The following is a 21,103-nucleotide window of genomic DNA, read 5'->3' on the forward strand; positions in this document are numbered from 1 at the left end:
CTAAAATCATCTAAAAAACCATAGTCAGAGTGATCTCTTGGCAAATTCCCTTAAATACATAGAAGTTTGTTTTCTAAACTCTATTCCTGAAACTATCTCCTCCTGCTTGTCCTTGTAAGAAGCGGACAGCAGGTGGCGATGTCTCCATTAAAGAAGAATTTAGCCTTACCATGGGATATATTACCTTTGCCTTGCCCAGAAAAATGCCTCCTCTTGTAATGTATTCCCATTCCTTTCTGTAGGCCAGGGGTTCATAACTTGTTTTTGTATGATGGACTATTTTGACAGTCTGGTGAAGACTATAGATTCTTCCCCAGAATCATATTTTCAAATTAAAAGTTAAAACATTTAAAATAAAATATATAGATGGCACCATGGATAGAGTGCTAAGCCTAAAGTCAGGAAGACCTGAAGAAACCTCAGTACTGACTATGTGATCTTGTTCAGTTGTCTTGACCTTTATTTGTCTCTATTTTCTCATCTTTGAAATGAGGAAAATAAAATCTAACTCCTGGCATTTTTTTAAGGATAAATGCAGATGATATCTGTAAAATAACAATAATACAATACACTTATGTACTGTGATCATAATGATATCAACTGGCCTTTTCATAGTGCTTTATTTATGGTGTCAAATTTCTTTGATTTGATCCTCACAGTAACCAAACTTGGTAGTGCAGGTATTGGAAGTATCAAGCCATTGTGGAAAGACTACTGGATTTGAAGTTATAGGATCTGAATTCAAATCAAAGATCTACAATTTACTACTAAGAAGTCACTTCCCACTTTTATCCTCAGTCTTTTCATCTAAAGGATGAAGGTATTGTATAATATAAATATAAAAAACAACCCAAAAAAGGAACCTAAACATTGGATGAATATAATGACCAAGCTTGGTTCCAGAGTACAGTATTTCTCTCCTTTCTTTGCAGAGATAGGAGAATATAGATGTGAAATGTTGCCTTCGATTGTCAGACCTAGTTCTTGTGCTGGGTTTACTGAAATATTTTTCTCTGTCTCTTTTTTTATCTTTATTACAAGTTGTGGTTCAGCAGATTTGGTGAGGAAAAGGATATATTTGGAAATGAAAGTGATATAAAATTAAAGATATCAATAAAATAAGATTTCATTGTGAAATTGGACAAGATTAGATTTAATATCCTTGCAGCTCTCAAATTGTTTTATCCTATGATCTCCAATTAAGTTCTTTGAACCTGATTTCATTTCTGTAGAATTTCTTGCTTAAAAGTCCCCCAACTAATAGAGAAGAGCTCAGATGAGTCAACAGGGTTTATCTCATTACACCAGAATCTTTTGGACATAATCCAATAAATTATTAAGCTTAATTTTCAGATATGTGTACTAGTCCCTGGCTGATTCAAGATATTTTGCCTTCTCTAGTAGTGATAGTTTCCTGCTTTTCCTTACTAGGGCCTTATATTGAGAGCTAATTGTACCAAAGGGTGGCCAAAAAAAAAAAAAAAAGCTTAGTGGGTCATATTAACCAATATGCCAACCCATGATTCCCTGAACTGCTAAGGAACTGGGGAGAGGAGATAATTACCAACACTTTGAGCCCTGACCTCCAGCTTGACATTCCAAGGCCTTCTGTGACTGGTTGAGAAATCTCTTTTTTGATGCTTATCCAATTTACCTAATTCTTATTTAGTCCATAACATTTTAAAATAGAATCTTTTTGAAAGAGGAGAATATGTGTCTTCATGATAAAAATAAAATACTTGGCTTTGGCTGCTGTACTCTGTGTGTGTGTGTGTGTGTGTGTGTGTGTGTGTGTGTGTGTGTGTGTGTTTGGTATTCCATCTTGGTAAGTGTGAGATAATGTGTAAGAAGTTTTGCAGTGGATTAAATTATTCCTTGGGCCTTTTTCCTCTTCAGTCAATGAACGGGGTAACTCAGATTTGCTATATTTGTTTGGTTTGTTTTAGTCATTTTTATTTGTGTAGACTCTTCATGGCCCATTTTGGAGTTTTCTTAGTAAAAATTCTGGAGTGGTTTGCCATTTCTTTCTCCAGTTCAAATTGACAACTAGGTGGCACTGTGGGAATAGAATGCCTGGAAAAAGGAAGACTCATTTTCCTGAGTTCAAATTTGTCCTCAGATACTTAGTAGCTGTGTGACCCTGGGAAAGTCACTTGATCCTGTTTACCTTAGTTTCCTCATCTGTAAAATGAACTAGAGAAAGAAATGGCAAGCCACTCCAGTATCTTTGCCAAGATCACAGAGTCAGACGTGACTGAAAATAACTGAATAACAAGAGTCAAAGTCCTATGTGTGAAGGCCCAGAGATACTTGCTTTGACCAACAATTAATTTTGCCTGAACGAGGATTGGTACCAAGTTCTCCTGAACCCCCTGAACCAAACTCAAAATATATCTGTTGCCCTAGGACATAGATATAAAATATCAGCTATTGATCCTGCAAATGTGGCCCAAATCAGATTAAAATGTAATTGAGAATTTTTTTTCAAAATAAAGTACAAAAGAACATAGATAGAACTGATATGTGATTGTTCACTAGCTCCCCATCCAAGATGAGCCTTAGAACAGGCTCTTTCTTGGTGTGTATATATTGTCTTCCAGAGAGACAGAGACAGCGAGAAAGAGACAGAGACAGAGAGACACAGATAGATACAGTGAGACAGAGAAGGCAGAGAGACAGAGACAGAGAGATCATCCCCTCCCTGGCCATTTTAGTGATCCATGAAAAATATGGATATATTTACAATACAGGCATTTTTAATTCAGTGGGCCTTTGGGCTCCACCCTGGATAAGGCACATATTGACATATTTAAATATATTTGTAACTGCCTCAATTTCCTTTTTTATGGAAGAGCTGACCATGCAAGGTGGAAAACTTGGGGAAATTAAGATCATTTCAAGGGTGGACCTGGTGTCCTTGGTATTCATACCCAAGGTATGTTACTGACATTGATAAGTCAGAACATAACCTTCTATGGCTTAATGCCTTGAACATGGTCACCATCTCATTTTGCAGGATCAGAGGATGACACCTTGGAGACAGACAGCCTTCTATTTTATAGTATCTGAGCACCAGAGAGGTAAAGGGATTGCCCTATTTTGAATGTACTTCCATTAACTTCAGCTCTGGGGTACTTTCCCTAAGGTATACTTGAGGCAAGTCATGAAGAGGTCAGTCAGGAGCTCCATCCTCCTGGTTCTTTGGTGTGGACAAGGGATGTGCCAGTGTCCCTGAGTAGATATCCATGCTCTCCTCTGAGGACTGATCTCTGGGCTCCCTCTGTCTCCTACAAGAAAGAAGCTCTTGTGTCCTTCCGTCCACCCTGACCTCCAGCCCAGAGTGCACTCCTCCTCATATGTACAAGCTTCTATATAAAGTATTTCAAATGGGAACCTCACAACCTCAGGGAAAATATGGGATTTAGGGTGAGGCATCTTGGACCAAGTCCCAGCAGCTCTACTACTTATATTTATGACTGGGGGTGAGCCACTTCCTTCAAGAGACCTCACTTCTCTCCTCTGTCAAAGAAGAAGGCTGGACAAAATGACCATAAGATCCCTTTCAACTCTAAATCTTAGAGACCTATAATCTTATAGAGTGGCAGGGCTTTGACTTCCCACCCAGAGGGCAGAGATAAAGGAGGGTGGACTGTGGCAGAAAGAATGTTGGATCAGAAGTGTCAAAGGACTTGGGTGGGAATTCCATCTCTGCTCCCTGTGTGACCCTGCAACAATCAACCTTTCTCAGCCTCACTTTTCCTCATGGACACAGACAGAGATTGGAGAAGATGACCTCCAAGGGGACTTCCATTTTTCAGCCTGAGATCCTTTATTTATCACTTCTCTACACATCTCTGTAGAAGTAATTATAAGATTATATCTAGTGAATCAGAGTTCATCCAGTTCCATTTCTCCTTTGATAGAGATGCTAGTATTTAAGTGAGCCAGTCTCCTGCAGTTCTCACTACCTTCAGGCTGGGGGAGCCCAGGGGCCATCCCAAAACTGGACTTACTCCTTAAGGCTGTCAAGTCCCTGAGGCTGGACACAAGAATTAAAGGCTAGAAGATTCCCCCCTGGAGGCATTAAATATACATACACATGTGTACACATATGTCTGTATATATTGCATTTTATGCACATATACATATATTATATCTTTAAAAATAATTTAACATCTCTATAAATAAAAATATTCTTACTTTCATTAAATATTCACTAAGTATATATATTGCATATGTTTATAGTCTATGTTATAGGCAATATGTCTTAGAGACAATATCTTAATTTCATATAACACATCTTTTTAATACTATGTATTTTGTTAGAATTACTGAATGTTAAAAATAAAATTAAGAAGAACTATGGAAAATATCAAGAATATGGGCTCATCCAGTAGTCAAAGTCAGCCTAAATGATAGAGAGCTATCTTGGAATATCTAGCTTGTACCCCCAAAAGCAACCAACACCAGAAGAAGGATGTCAGCTGCATTGGGTGGGACTTCTCTGGAGGGACTGCATTTGTGAAAATTATATCCATAGCAATAAGATCACAGAACTATTTACATACCAAAGAGTAGGAGTCTCCTAAGTGACCATCTAATACAGTATTCTCATCTGAGAGAGGACATTCAGAGAGAGGACATGATTTACTCAGAATTTCAAAGCCAGATATCCATGGCTGGGTCTAGAATGTGTGGCCTCTGATGCCCTACAATTTCATTTCCTACACACTCCATTGTCTTCCAGCACAAACCTAATACTGAAGCATTCTGGGATAGTGTGTGTATGTATGTATGTGTGTGTGTGTGTGTGTTAGAAATGATGTGTTTACAGCTGTGAATGCAAACCTTCAGGTGTGTACACTCAGGATCTCCTATGTACCTGGCCTCTTGGGCACTTCCACACTTTGGTCACCAAGAGAAGGCACAGGCAGTGTTTGGAAGCCATTTCCACAGCGTTTGACTCATTCTTTCAGAAACTCAGAAAGAAATTTCTCTCTCTAGGCTGGACATAGTATGGATTAGGTTGGAGAACCAGGTTGGAGATTAGACTCTTTTCCTTCACCAGAAGAAACTGGGCAGTCCAAATGATAAGGGCAGGCTCGCTTTCCCCCCAAAAGAGGGAAGATCAGAGGACTTCCCACCTCATTTTGCTAGCTCTTGCCATTCCTTCCTAAGATTGTTTGCTTAAGGCCCCAAATTGAGGCCCTGATCCCCATCCCTTTCTCTACTATACCAGATCTGGGTGCTTGTCGCTGATGATGAGAAGTTAGCCAGACAGAACCCAGGTGGATTGGGCCAAGCTGAAATGCTGAGTTGAGTTTTGAATATGGGGAACTTGGGGAGAGAGAGGAGTTCTTCACTCCGGGAAGAGTTCTGAAAAGCAACAGACTGTCTCCTGAGCCTCTGCTTGCTGGGAGAAGTAAGTTCGGGAAAGGGTGGGAAAGAACAAATAAACAGGGAACACCCCATAGACTCTTGGGCCTGAGAGGGTGGAGGAAAGCAGAGTTAGAGACCTAGAGAAAGGTGTAGGAAGGAGTGTGCCTTATCTGGGGGAGTACATAGCGCAGCTAGGTCCTCTTTTAAGATTTAGGATTTTTGCTCATCAAACAGCTTCCACCAGCACTCTCCTCATAATGGAGAAAAATCTATTTCTCTGTGGAAATAAAATCTGAGGTTTTTTTTTTTTTTTCTTGAAATTTTAGTTTAAAGGGTGGGCTTGGGGAAGAGCAAAGATTTCTCTCCATGAGCTCTTGGGGAATGATGGAAGGTGGGGGAAGGGGGCTCAGTGGGGGGAAATCTCACGATTTGATGAGACTTTTCTTCCTTGTGGACTCCAACCGATCTTTTCAAATTAAGTGAAGGTAGTCTTAGGGAAAAAAAAAAAAACAACTCTGGGGGTCTTTTGAGAGAGACAGCAACCTACAGAGAAAGATCCAGGGGAGAAGGGAAGGGAAGAAGGGCTCAGTGGAGCCTGCATTTGGTCCTCCCTTTATCTCTGGTTTATAGACAGCTGTTTGTTCAGGGCATTAATTGTCCGGGTGAGTTTATTGATAATTTTGATGTAACAGAGCTCGGAAGAAATTACCCTTCCGTCCAAAATGTCAAGGCTGAAAAAAACCAGGTACAGAGCTCACGACCCTAAGACAGGGAGAAACTGTGGTGGGTCTAAACGCTGCAACCCAATGACATCTACTTTATTCTGTTTGTTTTACTAGAGGGGAAAGGAGCGGAAGGCTACAAATTGGGGGAGGGACGACAGGCATCATATGAAAATCTTTTTTTCCCCCTGAATTAAAAAAAAATTTGATTTGGGGAAAATATTCTCCTCTTCAAAATAAAATCCTCTTCTTTTCTGCCCTTTCATCCCATGTTCATTCCAGGCGACCATGATCCGGATCTGATTTTAGGCATTTCCATTTGGGGGAAAGCGAAAAGAGGGACACAGGAAGGACGCCTTTAATTTCTAAGGGCCAGTAGACCTTCTACTTTCAACATTAACCAAAAGAAAAAGTCCTTTTGAGCACAGATGAAAAATATGAAAATCTGAAAATATATTTCTTTTAAAAACAATAATATAATATATATATATATATCGCTTAAAGGTTTCCAATGCTGAATCAACGTGGCAAATCCTAATGGGAAGGGGAGAAGTAAAGATTTATTTTCACTTTGGAAAGGGAGAAAGAAGGTCTCTGGTTTTTCTTTGAATTTTAAGTGATTACTTTAAAGCCAGAGATACAATTTAGAGAGGAGCAGAGACCTGGGCTAGAATCCCAGAACTTGAAGCCTGTAAAGGACTTTTAGCTGCTAGATATATAATAGCTGTTAGCTCCAAGCAAAACTTCCGTAAGAGAGTAAGCGAATGGGACAATGGAAGGATTGTTGAAATGATCGGGAATCACTGGAAACAAAAAATCTGGAGTGGCTCCTTTTCTTCCCGTAGGAGTTTGCGCGATACTCTGAAGTCCCACTTCTGGTAAAATACTCGTGGTGTTTTATTTATGGTTCATACAAGTGTGAAGACCATGTACAAATGCTATACATGTTTTTATTTTTGTTCTATTTTTTTTTTTTTTTTTTTTTTTGGAAAAGGGTACACAAGGGGCACGTCATTAATTACCATTTTATACAGTGCAGAAGAAAGCTTAAAATAGGTGTCATCACAAACGCTGCCCGACGCAGCCAACATACAAAAAAAGGGGGGGAAATAGTCCTTCATTATATATATATTTATATAAAACATATGGAAATTTGTCTTTACACAGATCGACTTTGTTTCAAATTTACAATGGAAAGCTAAAAAAAAAAAAAAAAAAAAAAAAAAAAAAATCTACACGGCAAATATTGCCAACGAGGTACACACCATTTAATACTGATCCACGGAGCCGACGTGGTGTTTCGATTATTAGAAAAAAAAAAAATAGAATAAATAACAGGATGAGCCTTGCTATTTTTTTTTTAAAAAGTGCCTTAATCTTTCTGTGTCCCGGCGATCCTGAATCCACTTTGGAATTAGTAGCTTTTCTCTGAAATCCTAGCCACCCGCTGATTTTCAGCCTCCAGAACCCAATGCTCAGTCTTGGACCAGAAAGTTTACAGTAGAGATCGGAAAAGGATTTTGTGAGTGGAAAACAAAGAGGCCCACGGGTGATTCGGGGAAAAAAAAAATCCCACAGACTGTTGGGAGAGCAGAACAGAGGGGAAGTCTAACACCGGCTACGGACTCACTTCTTTGGCTCGCTGTAATTTGGTTTGGGTTTCATTTACTTTTATTTTATTTATTTATTTTTATTTTTAAGCGGAGAGTGGTTTCGGAAAATAGAACTTTTGTCTCTAAGTTCCACTCGGGGTTGATCTGAAGAGAATCCGGGCGAAGACAGAGCAATTTCTTGACCCCCCCAACATAATGCGGTGTTGGGGGAAGACGCTCTTTTTAAGACATTCTTTCAATAACAACAATGACAACGAGATAAATATTCAAACCGACAAAATAAGAGTCTTTGATAATGACTGGATTTCACATGTCCCCACCCTCACCAACCCGCTATCCTTCCTTGCCCAAATTCGCATCCCTGGAGGAAAAAAGAAGGGAGAAAACTAGCAGATTTTTCCTCCCGTATTTTGGGGGTTCCCCAAACACAGCACCTTGCCATCCGGATCCGTTGGGTCTGGGTCACTCCAAAAGGATCCGAATGTCGATTCTCAAATACTGACAGTCAGACTAGGTCCCAATCTATACCAGAATTGAACATTAGAGCCTGGGGGCGGAGGTGGGAACGAGGAGCAGGAGTTGGGAACTGCTTTCACCAGCGATCTGGTGCGTTCCCTTCGGGATTTCCTCTGCCAGGTCTCTGGCTGCTGATGGCTTTATACCTCAAGAATGAATCAGTGTCTTTTCTTTTTCTTCAGTTTTTAGAGGTCCCTTCGCCCTGTGATGGGGAAAGGGAGCGCCTTTTGTGTCGCTGCAGGGCTGCCGGCCCAGCCATCACATAACACAGGGCTTGATGTCCTGGTAGGTCACTTGTTGGTGATAGTAAGAGCCGCTACTCGCTGAATGCATCGAAGAGGAGGCCATAGCGTTGAAAGAAAAGACGAACTCCTTTCGGTCGCACATGCTTGGAGACTGAGAGTGATACCGGGGGATTCCTGGGAAGAGGATAGAAGGGAGGGAAGGAAACAGAAAGATATTTGTGGAGGTTGGAAGGTTTATGTCTTAAAAAAAAAAAAAAAAAAAAAAAAAAAAAAAAAAAAAAAAAAAAAAAAAAAGCAATATATAGGAAAATACCTCTTTTCCCCTTTCTCCTTAAACACACACACACTCACACACACACACACACAACGGATCAGAGATGTGAAGGCGACAGATGGGGACAGGGCAAATAGTCTACGCTACTGTTTCACTGTCAGGACTGGAAGAGAAAGAAGGGAAACCTATTAGCTTTTTTTTTCCCCAAGTAGCTCCGGGACTAAACGAATTGACTGCATCCGCAGCCCTGCTAATCCCCACTCTCCCAGGGCGCCCAGCTGGAGTTAACCTGGCGGCTCGGGGTCTGCAGGATGCATTCAGGCTTGGAGCCGCTAAGCTAGTCCCTCCGCTGCCTCTGGCTGCTCTGAGATTCCTCCGGGCTTCTCAGGAATTGGGGGAATTACGTGCGCGTGTGTGGTAGGGGGCAAAAGGATGGGTCCAGACGGGACCGAGAGATCGTGGACCACCTGTCTGGCAAAAGGGAGTTGGTCAGGCCCCCCAGAGGACACCTCTTCTGGGCCTGAAGCCCCATTCTAAGGAAATGTTTCAGAATAACTATTGCCCGGCTCGGCCCTGGCTTCATATTCAACATCCCGAGTAGATCACCGGGCTCCCCTTTCCTCAGGATAGGAGTTTCCAAACCCTGGACTGACTTTTGCATTAGGGACAGATCCATCGGGCAACTTCCAGAATGAGGGAGTTTGGGAGGAGGTAAGCACAAAAATTGAGGAGAGGCAGAAATGTTCCAGGCAAAGTTACCCGGCCAAAGTGGAAAAGTTCAGGAAGGACTCCTGAAGAGCTAAGAACCGATTATCCATCTTGAATATGTTTGGGATTTTCTCCTATAGTTCGCTTCAAAAGCCCCACTCTTAGGACAATTTCTTCCCCTTTCCCCACCAAAAACTATACAGCAAAAGGAACCGACACTAGTTGGGAGCCCCCATATTCCTTCAGTACTGCTAATTAGACCAGGCCTGGTCTCAAGAGTAGAGCATCCTGGTTTCAAGGAAGCCCTAAGTGACAGGCCTCTAGCTAAGTCCAGATAGTTTCTAAAACAAGGCCTGAGAAGGAGAAGGTTGGCAATAAGCTGGGGGTAAGGGAGAGGGGGAGATATTTTTAAATCTTCCTTGCCTGGGTTCGGGTGGGAGTTTCCCTTCGGATGGTACACTTGGTTTTGAAACCTGGAGCCTAAAAAAGCAGCTGTGGGACCCCATTTAGCCAGCCTCTTCCCCAAGAGTGACAGTGCGGCCTGCTCTCTAACCTCAATAAGTAAAGGATGCCCTCCTAACCCCTGAGCTGTTGTATAGAGCAGTCTTGTCCTGCATTCACAAATACTCTGAAGCCATTCCAACTACCCCCTCTCCCCCCAAAAAACTCTTGACCCTCCTGGCCTATCCCCTCCTCTAAGACTCAGGACTCAACTTCCTGGGAAGTGGAATAGTTCTTACTCCCCCCGCTTTTCAGGTCACTCAGGAGAACTGGGCCTGAACAAGAGAGAGGGCCTGAACTACTGGTGTAGCTTTCAAGTTTCTTTCTGTAGAAATTGTAAAAAGTCCATGGCGTCAAAACTTCAAGCACTTAAACATAGATAGGACCCCAGAGCTTGGACCAGAAGAGAGGCAGAGGATCAGAGGGGCCTAAGAAAAGCCATGCAAAACTCCTTTCTTGGGCTCAAACTGAAAAGTAGAGATTGCCGCCAAGTTCCAAGTGTTTGAAAGAGAAGGGGTCGGGAAAGGGACCGATTTGAATATGAATGAACACATGCGTGTTTGAAGGAATGCATCGTGTGCCTACAAATCACCAGCATCTCTTCCACTCATCTGTATACAGATAAACAACTCAACTGGCTCATTTTAGTGGATTAGAGGTATATACAGGCAAGGTCACGGGCGCCCTGGAGTGAACGCGCGCACACACACAACTACACGCTGAGTATATGCGTTATTCCACACTTCAGAGGGCCAAGCTTGGGGAGAGGTGTCGCTGCATAGACTCTCCCCGCAGCACGAGCCCCGGTTCCACACTTGTCACTTCCCCATTGCCCTCTCCAATGCCCTCCGCCTCCGGTGCCCACAGTGCTGCACTTACCTTGTAATTCGGCAGGGTTGTGGCTGTTCTGGTGCAGATAAGGCTGCTCCAAGGAGTGCGTGGGGAGGCTGGACGACAGGGGATTGGCGGCAGGGTTGCAGGGGGACAGGGGCTGCTGCTTGATGTAGGAGGCACCGCTGTTGAGCGCCGCCGCTGAGGCCGAGGGAGGCCAAGCGGAGGCGGAGCCCGAGTACACTGAGTGCGGCTCCATGACCCCGCCGCTGGCCAGCAGCGGGGAGGCGGACACGGAGCCCTCCGGGTGCGGGTACTCGGCGCCCGCCGAACCCGCGCAGCTGCCCATGTAGGAGTGGCCGCCGTTGGCGGGCAGGTGGGGCACCGAGTGACCTGGCAGGCCCAGGCCGTCCACGTTGCCCGGCAAGTGGCCGTTCATCATGCCGATGCCGCCCTCCAAGGCCAGGCTGTTGGGCGGGCAGGAGATGGCCCCGGCTGAGCCCTGAAAGCTGTAGGTGTCTGGGAGGTGGTTGAAACCCAGCCCGTTCATCATGCTGTACATGGGCTTGAGAGCCTGGCACTTCCTTCGGAAGCCGCGGGGCCGCCGGCGAAAGGAGCCCTCCTCGAACATGAACTCGCTGGCGGGATCGATGGTCCAGTAGTGGCCCTTGCCCGGGCGGCCCAGCCCTTTGGGCAGCTTGATGAAGCACTCGTTGAGCGAGAGGTTGTGGCGCACAGAGTTCTTCCAGCCCTGGTAGGAGCCTCGGAAGAAAGGGAAGCGGCTCTGGAGGAACTGATAGATCTCACTGAGCGTCAGCCTCTTGGTGGGCGAGCTCTGGATGGCCATGACGATGAGCGCGATGTAGGAGTAGGGCGGCTTCTCCGGCCGCCGGATCCCCGCGTTCGTCTTCTTGGCCTTCGAGGTGGTGGACGAGGCGGGGTCCATGGCTGAGCCGCCGCCGCCGCCGCCGCTGCCGCCGCTGCTGTGGCCGCCGTGTTGCTGCGCCTTCTCTGGGACTGAGGACATTGGGTGGCTGCTGCCGCCGCCGCCGCTGCTGCCGCTACTCTGCGCCGCGGAGGAGGAGGAGGAGGAGGAGGAGGAGGAGGAGGAGGAGGAGGAGGAGGAGGAGGAGGAGGAGGAGGAGGAGGAGGAGGGAGGAAGAGGAGGGGGCTGAGAGAAGGGAGCCTGCTTCACCTCTGCCGTCATCTGCTGCAACTTTTCCAGAGCGCTCGGTTGCACACCCCTCCCCTCCCCCAGCCCCCCCTTTCCCGACCCGGGCGGCCCTTCCCTCCCCCCCCCCCCCTTGCTTAGGAGAAGCTCCTTAGGTCTGTTGTCGCTGCAACAGACTGAGGGCTGGCTCCCTCCTCTCTCTCTCTCTCTCTCTCTCTCTCTCTCTCTCTCTCTCTCTCTCTCTCTCTCTCTCTCTCTCTCTCTCTCTCTCTCTCTCTCTCTCTCTCTCTCTCCCTCCCACCCTCTTCTCTCCTCCCCACCCCCTCCTCTTCCCGCTCCGTTCAGGCCCTCCCAGAAGAGCAGGAACCAGCTGAGAGCCGAGCCAGAGCCAGAGAAACAGCCTGCCCTGGGGACAGCGAGGAACCCACCCCCCCGCTCCGGTTTGGGGAGTCCGGGGAAGGGGGAGTTCGAGGGCGGGGGATAGGCTGTGCTGCTACAGTCTCAAACAGCCTCGGAGGACCCCGGCGGCCACCGCAGCTCCTAACACTCCTGCCCCAGCCGCTGCTGCGCAAAGAAGTCGTTTGTCATAACTGCAACTCTGGGCTCTGCTCTCTCAGCGGAGATCGCCTTTAACTTTATCTCTTGTCAGCTGCATCTGTCGGCTCCTGACAGTCAGTCAGACGTAAGGAGCTGGAGGAGTTCCCCCGCCCCGACCTCCCCCGTCTTCCCTCCTTCCCTCCCCCCGCCCGAGCCTACCCCCTCCCCACCGTTTCTCTGGTGGGCACTTAAAGGGACCTTCACACTCCCCTTCCCTCTCCCCACAATCCCGTGGCTCTCATCCAGATCCCGCCCCCCACCTCTATCTATCTACCAGCCTTCCAAACGATTGTTAATGGACGAACGAATACCAAGCGGTTCTCTCCACGCCCGCGTCCCCAAGTCCCGTCCCCCCCACTTTCTGAACAATTCAGGCCAGCGAGAAACGCGGAGCCATCACTAGACTTTCCAGCCCAAACTTTTTTCCTGTTCCACAGTCCTGTGATCGCAGCCACCTCCGTGAAGTCCAGGCCATTTATTTTCCAATCCTCGCTCTTTGGTAAAGGTCCCCTACTCCCAGCCTCTTACCCTCACCCCAGGGAAACCTTAATAGGATCTCTCGGAGGGATCCTTTCCTCAGTGGCTGCCAAATGCCTCGCTCCGCCTGAATTTTCAGAAGCCCCCAAGTCCCGGGGTTCCTTGAATGCAAGCGAGCAGCGTTCTTAGGGAAACCGAAAGCGTGGCTCGGTCGCTTTGTCTACAGCCGCGCAGTTGGCTCGAGACGGCTGTGAACTTTGTGGTTCCCACTAAGCGGGCAGCGGGCCGCAGCGACTGCACGGTTTGGCCTCCAAGCCGAGGGAAGCAACAAGCCCTGGCTCAGGCCCTCCTGGAGCGCCCAGACCGCTGGGCTCCCGGCCCCAGGCCTTGGCGTTCCCCAGCTTCAAAATCAAGGGTCTAATTTCTAAGATAGGGGGGAAACCTGGCAGGATGTTTATACAGGGCAGTGTAAACATGTTCTCGGAGATTCTTTAATAAAGGGAAAAAAAATCCGTGAAAACGGGCAGTTCTTTCCATGCCCCCTTTCTACTACATTGGAATCGTCTGGGCAGCCTATCTGACGGGTTGTTTAGATTTTTGTAATATAAATATTAGTGCGGGGCGCTGGGACGCTGACTGGAGTAGCCCCCGTGCGCTCCCCGCACGCTTAGCCCCGCGCACAGTCTCGTGTGTGCGTGTGCACACCCAGTCACTTTAGGTCAAAGGGGGGAGTGTGTGTGTGTGTGTGTGTGTGTGTGTGTGTGTGTGTTGGCGGGGGGGGGGGGGTGCGGATGGAGCAAGGGGCGGGGGGAGGGGGCTGGGGAAAGAAACTGCCGTTGCACTTCAGCCCCGGCGTCCGAGCTTCTCAAAGCGGGCAACCGTTACTCACCCGGCAAGGTAAGCCACTAGGGACTTGGGGCATTCCGGGCTTGGGTAGGTGCGCAGTCTGACCTTTTCACAGTTCGTTCCGGCTTTCTCGCCTAGGGCTAGAGAAAGGGGGGGGGGGAGCGGGAGAGGCGCAACTGCGCGAACGCGGAATAGTGAGGGAAGGGGAGCGCGGCGGAAGGCTTGGGGCGCATGGAAAGCTCAGAAAAAAGGTGGGTTTTCACGGGTCACTGCTAGAAACAGAGGGCGGATTGCTAGGAACAATTGCTTTGCACTGGGTCGGGAGAAAGCCCAGCTGCCACAGGAGGACCGGCGTGTGCGCCCACACTTTAGGTGAGCTCTCCGCAGGCCCCCGGCACTTTTCAAAAGAAAAGATGCCTATCGGGTTTCCCTAAGGGCCCTCCTCCCTCCTTTCCCCCCTCCCTTATTCCCCACCTCCCTCAGGAGCTCAAAGCCTTGGCAGGGAGACGCGAAGTCGCCTTCGGGGCGCCTGGCGAGTCTGTGCAGAGGGCCCAAGTGACTTCCCTGCGCCTAACCCCATCCCTGACTTCCAGCGGTGACAGAGCAGTAGACTCCCCGCATTAAACCACGTCTCTGCAAACCGGATTCTCACCAACTCTCCTAGGGTCAGGGTCCCTGCCTCCCCTCCCCCAGCTCAACGCTGCGGGTGCGCGCGCGCGCGCGCGCACACACACACACACACACACACACACACACACACACACACACACACACACACACACAACCTCTCTGCTTTCTTAATTCCACACCCCTCCCATACCCCCTCTGCCAAACGGCAGCAGTTGTAGCAGCAGGGTAGGAGACGGGAGCGCCTGGGAAGGGAGTCCGGGGGAAGTGGGGTCGCTGCTGACGTTTCTCGGTAGCTAATCCAGCGTCCTAGAGCACAAACAGAGGGGGGGAAGTTTTCCCCGCGTCCGCGGCGGAATTTTGGGAAGGGGAAACTGAACTCACTCTGTGTTATAGGCTAGGGAATGGGAGAGAAAGCCAGAGATTGCCTACATCCTGGCGGATTTTGAAGTCAGGCCTTTTCCTCAAGCTCCGGGGTAAACATTTCAAGGCAATCTCAGTGACCTTAGCGTAGTTAACTGTAGAAAAGGAGGCCGACCTCCTCTCCACTCTCATCCTGCCCAAGGTTCCCAGTCTGTGGCAAACCCTCCAACCTCCATGGCCGGATGAGCTCCGAATAGGGAAAGGAGAAGGATGGGATGTTGTTCATCCCATAATATCACCTTCATGGTTTCCCTTTCTGCTCTGCCGTCCTCTATTTCTTCCGGAGACTCCATCCGAAAGACTCTGTAGGTGGCTTTTAGTCCCTACTGTTTTTGGAGTTGTAGTAACTGTGTCTAGTTTGGGGTACGGGGCGGGAAACGCTCCCTCAATAGCCGCCTTTGAGTCGGTACGCCAAGGGAGCACTGGAAGGTTTGCCGCTTTTCCTCTAGGCTGACAAAAAAAGTCTGCTTTGCTGGATCGGGGAGACGGCAGCACTGACTATAACAAACAAGAAACTTAGAGAGAGTCATTCCATTCCAGGGTATCCTTGCCAATCTTCCTTAAAAGATTCTCTTCCCCAAACCTAATCAGGTTAGCTATGGGAAAGATTTGAGGAAAGGGGGGAGGGAAAGGAATATTGCACTCTCAGCTATTAAGGGAGAAACCAAGCTCACTCAGGGGATAGCTTGGACCTACTTTTCCATGTCCACAGAATATCTGAAGGGACCTTAGGGAACATCTGGTCAACCTTCTTGCTTTACAGATGAGGAAAGTAAGGCCCATGTAGGGGGTATAACTTGCCTGAGTACACACATGTAGGAAAAAGCCTAGTTCTTCAGACTCTTTAAGAGTGTTCTTAACTATTCCTAATTATAGCGAATTCTTTCATTTTACTTTCTTTCATAACTTTCTCTGGAAGATGTAGATGTAGAGAACTGAAGAGGCTGAGGAAATTCGCTTTCATTAAACCGTGTTTTATTCAGAGCTAGGACTCCTCCACCTCCACAGGCCTCAACAACAGGCATTAGGAAGGATCCGTGATGGAGGAACCGACAAGTTATTAGTTTATAGAGCTAGGCTATTACTATGTAAAGGACTAACCCTTTAAGCCAGAATCTGGCAGGGAGATAGTACGAACCAGGTCAAGAAACTGCAGAATCATTGGTGTTTCCCAGTAGAGAGCTAAAGTCTGGAGGAGGGTTGAGATGGGTGCTTTCTCTGTTAGTCTGTCTCACCCTAAAGCAGACCAGGGGCTGGATGTCATGGCTTGGAGAGCACAGACTCTCTTTGACAATCAACCAGGTCGTATAAACAAGATCCTCTCTTCCCTCAACAATATCCAGACAGATAAAATACACTAATTGGAGACTCTTACCATGTCTTCAAGTATAGGGGAGGCCCAGGGGCAGATGTTTTGTGTTCACCTAAAAATCCATAAGAGCCTTAAAACCTGACCTCCACTCTTATTAGTCTTTTTGCCCAGCAGTCTTTTTTAGCCTCCATTTAAAGGGGGGTGGTAGTGAAGGGGAGGATCGAGTGTTTTGTGTAAAAATAGACAAATCAGAAACTTCTTCCTCTTTCCTTGACCGAAGGTATTTTTACTGGCTAATTGCTTAAGTGAACTCGACTCTGCAGCAACCGAGCTTGTAATCTGAGCATGGAAATGGATCTAGGTGGTATTGTTACACGCAGTCTGTACAGCGGGCGCTCTCCTGCAGAAGGGGCCGGGTGTTTATCAGAGAGCGCGGACCACCCACCGAGAGGGCACCGTCAGGCGCGCGCCCCTCTCCTCTCCCCCTGCTTTTCATTAACGCCAGTGACTTCACTCAGAGAAAGCATCCCCCGCATCCCCCAACCGCCTCCCGCCCTCACTCAGTCCTGTCCTGCTTTCTGAGCCTCCTCCCCAGTCTGAGTGCCCCCGCCCCTGCCCAAATTCTAGCTTTAGCCCCTTGCAAATTGATCCCTAAACGTTTACATAAGGTAGGAAGGGAAGAGAAGGGAGTGGCCCGGCTAATTCAAGCCGGGGAGATGAGAAGATTGGCATTTGGCGAATTTATACACCATTTCAAGGCGTTGACAGAGATGCGATAGAATATACAGACATTTTACATCTATAAATTATTTTGCGTGAACACCCACACACATATATGCAAACAATTATATGGTAGTTGTATATAACGAATTTCCTGCGAATGTGCATGGATCATGGAGGGATGATGGATCATAGAGAGATTATGGAGACTGAAGAAGTGGAATTATAAATAAGTATATAATAAAGGCACAATGTAGCTTGTTTATGTGTGCAACAGTGTAGGGGAGAAGTATTTGTAATACAGTAACATTAAATAGTCTTCACGTGATATATGTGTGTATGTATATGTGTGTGGATACAGATACATTTCGAGAGTGATATTAAGGGCATCTTCTTGACGCCACTATTCCAGTCTCGAGTTCCACCAGCCAATATTTCTGAAAACAAAAACAGAAACAAACAAACAAAAACCAGAACTGTGGCCAGGGAGCTGGGAACAGACAGACAGTGAGGTCCGGCTCTGTTTTAAGTGGCATCTTAATTTCAGCGGGTGTCACTCTTCCAGTTCTTATATTTTGAGGAGATTGGTTTCACTTATTTATTTCTCCATCCAGGCAGATGTCCCGAAGAATATGAGGTAGAATCATTCTTCTTTCCGTCCCCCCCTCCTCCTCCCTCCCTCCCTCCCTCCCTCCCTCCCTCCCTCCCTCCCTTCCTTCCTTCCTTCCTTCCTTCCTTCCTTCCTTCCTTCCTTCCTTCCTTCCTTCCTTCCTTCCTTCCTTCCTTCCTTCCTTCCTTCCTTCCTTCCTTCCTTCCTTTTTTCCTTCTTTTCAGAAAGACCTATCTCTCTTATCTCTGTTCCAAAGGATTGATTCACCCTTCCCCCATTCAAAGCTAGACTTACTTATGGAGATGGAAGGACTACTTTGGTCAGTTTTACCTTCAACGGGACAAGCCCTCTTTGGTGCAACCCAGGAGGACAGGCTAAAACAAACGAACAAACAAAAATGCTATCCTCCCAACTCATCCTCTACCTTTGAACTGGGCTTTACAAGCCATATCAGTAAGGGAGATAGACTAGCAATGGCAGAGACAAATGGCAACAATAGGCAAAAGCAAAGAGACTTGCCCCCCAAACTGTAGGGCCCAAGATATGGGATGTAGCTGTTGTTGGGTACCCCTACAAGAGAGGGTAGGACAGCTAATCTCCTTCTGTCAAACCTTACATTAAGGAGAGGTTCAATTTTTGGTCAGGGAAAAAAAAGGCATTGTGTCTCTGCTACTTTAGTCCTGAGCTTGCCCCTTCTAACTTGGCCCTTTTAGCAGAAAGCACACATTTTCCATGACGTTCTTCAATGAAATATTTGACAACATTACAGCCTAGGAATTTACAGCCCTCTTCAGTGCGAGATTTTTGGGAGTTTTCTGGCATTAGCTGCACACACCACTCCATGGAACAGAAACCAGTCCTAAAGATATTAACCTCGGAGCATTACTATTTCGATTCCATATACAATCTCCAGAATGCCATCTCTTCCCAGAGAGGTTTTTAATGCATCCCAATGTATTTTTATCCTTGCTCCTTACAGTTACTTATTGCTAGTGATCTAGAGTACTTTCTTTCAAGCATTTAGGGACCACCTTTTCCAAAGGAAAGAAGCTGATGAAAGGGAGAATAGAGAGAAACAGGAGAGAGTCAGATAGAATAAAGGGAGTGGTAGGGAGAGAGGATAGCAAGTAGAATATGTCAATTTATAGAAGTTACAGGCTCCTAGTGGAAATAAATTCTGGCTGAAAAGGGAAAGAAGAAGTAAGAGTGAGAAAAGTATGGGAGAGAATGAGGGGGGAGGGGAATGGATTTCAAAGAGGGAAGATTGAAATGAATAAATTAATTAGCATGAAACAGAATTTTAACATTTTCAGGGTTTCATTCCTAATGAAGAAGAGATATTGCCCCTAAACTTATAAGTGTGTCTGTATATATTCATAGATTTCTCATATATTCTCATATTGACGCTTTCCCAAAAATCTTACTGCAGTTTTAAACTAGTAAATCTACATGAACTATAGCTTTGGAGACATTTTGCATAATTATATATATATATATATATATATATATATATATATATATATATATATTAAACATAAGGGTTGCATTGTGCTATTTGTAAGTTTAGGTGGAGTGAAAAGTTATGGAAAAAAAAGACTTTGTTTTCCTAGAAAAGAGAAAATTAGTTTAACCTCACCAGTAACAGTAAGAGATTCAAGATGGGTTCTTAAAAGAAAGGGCTGCTTTTTACCTGTGTCTCCAGTGCACAATTATCTCCATTTCTTTAGATACAATCACGAAAAGAGGGACCAAGTCACTCCTCCCATAGTTCTCCAGTTAGGTTTCTATTTGAACTGGAACCTAAGAAATCGTTTCCCCACAAGGCAGCAGCTACAGAGGCTAACAGTGATCACTTACTTTGTCAGTAAAAGGTGTGTGTGTGTGTACTAGTGTATGTCTCAACAGAAAACAGTTTTCAGAACTGGATTAAAATGGTTTTATTAGTCATATATTTTTCAAAATAAATGAAGAGTTCTTAACACTCCTCTACCTGCCTCTCCCCATCCCCACCATGCCCCAGGGCTCTGGAACTCAAATTGGTTTTTAGCACTAGGCAGAAAATACTGCTACAAACTCAGTGATGGGAAAGGAAAACTTTGAGGTTGGGAGGGGGAAAAGAGAGACAGACAAACAGACAGAGACAGAGGCAGACAGAGACAGATGGACAGAGACAGAGACAGAGAGAAGGAGGGAGGGAGGGAGAGAGAGAGAGAGAGAGAGAGAGAGAGAGAGAGAGAGAGAGAGAGAGAGAGAGAGAGAGAGAGAGAGAGGGAGACAGACACAGACACAGAAAGTGAGAGGGGGATAGACAAAGACAATATGGAGAGACACATAAATGGAGAAGGGCATATAAAAAATCTCAATGAACCCAGTTAAAAATTCTCTATATAGGCATTTAACAAGAGACCAGGAAGTAATTATATATAAAGCAAAGACCAAGAAGCAGATAAAAGATAGAGAAAAATAGGGCATAGGGAGATAGAGACACAAAAGAGAGGGATACATCTGCTAATCTAGTTCTGAAAACGCATTTAAGGAGAGAGAGGCAGCAAGACCAAAACCCAGCAGAAACTAAAAGGGAGACAGACAGGTCCCTGCCAATACAGGTTAAAGATTTGTGTAAGCATTCCCAAAGATTTTTTTTTTGGGGGGGGGCGTAGGTGTAGCAAAAAGAGAGGATAGAAAACACAGAGAAATATCTAGATGGAAAGACACGCAGAAAGGACGCTGGATCCTGGTCAGCTAATTCATTTAGGATGTCTATATTTGAAAGATGTTTTCTGGTGACTCAAACAGGTAGAGCAAAAAGGAAAAAGCAAAGGAAGGCAAGGAGATGCTTCCTCTTTCTCGTAATTTCTTTGTTTCGTCTTGAGTCTCTTGTGGCATCAGATGGCCAAAAAGAAAAAACAAAACAAAACAAAAAAACCAAACCCTAAATCTGGAGAAAGCTTTAGATTATCTATAGATTTCAATCTTACCAGCAAGCCTCCAACCTCTCTCCACCCCTACCCCCACACACACACAAAAAAAACTATGGAAGAAGGAGAGGGAACAGGAGGAGGAAGGGAAGGAAGGAAGGAAGGAAAGAAGGAAGGAAGGAAGGAAGGAAGGAAGGAAGGAAGGAAGGAAGGAAGGAAGGAAGGAAGGAAGGAAGGAAGGAAGGAAGGAAGGAAGGAAGGAAGGAAGGAAGGAAGGAAGGAAAAGGAAAGGAAAAGAAAAAGAGAAGGGATAAGGAAGGAAGAGAGAAATAGAGAGAGGAAAGAAGGAAGAAAAAAGGAGGAAAGGCCGAAAGGAAAAAAGAAAAAAAAGAAAGAAAGGAAGGAATTAAAGAAGGAAGGAAGAAAGAAAGAAACGAGGTACAAGAGAAATGGAATTAGTTTTTTCCTCCCAGGAGGTGTGCACCAGCTCCACCACAGTGTTCTACGTCACAGTTGGCCTAGGGAAGAAACTCGCCCAGGAGCCACGTTCTGCTCGTTCACCCAGCTCCATTGGTTCTTACTAGCTTGATCCCTGACCCTGGGAGGAGTTCGT

The 21,103-nt window shown here is 46.2% G+C and overlaps 1 protein-coding gene and 1 long non-coding RNA gene across 2 annotated transcripts in view; one reads left to right on the forward strand and one right to left on the reverse strand.

Moving 5' to 3' along the window:
* Nucleotides 1–7,979: 7,979 nt before the first annotated feature.
* FOXF1 (forkhead box F1) lies at nucleotides 7,980–12,001 on the reverse strand. The gene is made up of 2 exons (XM_074286288.1): nucleotides 10,838–12,001; nucleotides 7,980–8,649 (listed from the first exon to the last, which is right to left on the reverse strand). The coding sequence occupies exons 1-2, from the start codon at nucleotides 11,994–11,996 to the stop codon at nucleotides 8,489–8,491; spliced, it is 1,320 nt and encodes a 439-aa protein (XP_074142389.1). The 5' UTR covers nucleotides 11,997–12,001; the 3' UTR covers nucleotides 7,980–8,488.
* A 1,874-nt stretch (nucleotides 12,002–13,875) lies between these two features.
* The window catches only part of LOC141554417 (uncharacterized), a 100,208-nt gene continuing 92,980 nt past the window's right edge, over nucleotides 13,876–21,103 (forward strand). Inside the window, exon 1 of the long non-coding RNA XR_012485867.1 lies at nucleotides 13,876–13,931. This is a non-coding gene — a long non-coding RNA (uncharacterized LOC141554417). The remainder of the gene's footprint in view (nucleotides 13,932–21,103) is intronic.

This window comes from Sminthopsis crassicaudata, chromosome 2, assembly GCF_048593235.1.
Source record: "Sminthopsis crassicaudata isolate SCR6 chromosome 2, ASM4859323v1, whole genome shotgun sequence".
NCBI classification, from domain to species: Eukaryota; Metazoa; Chordata; class Mammalia; order Dasyuromorphia; family Dasyuridae; genus Sminthopsis; species Sminthopsis crassicaudata.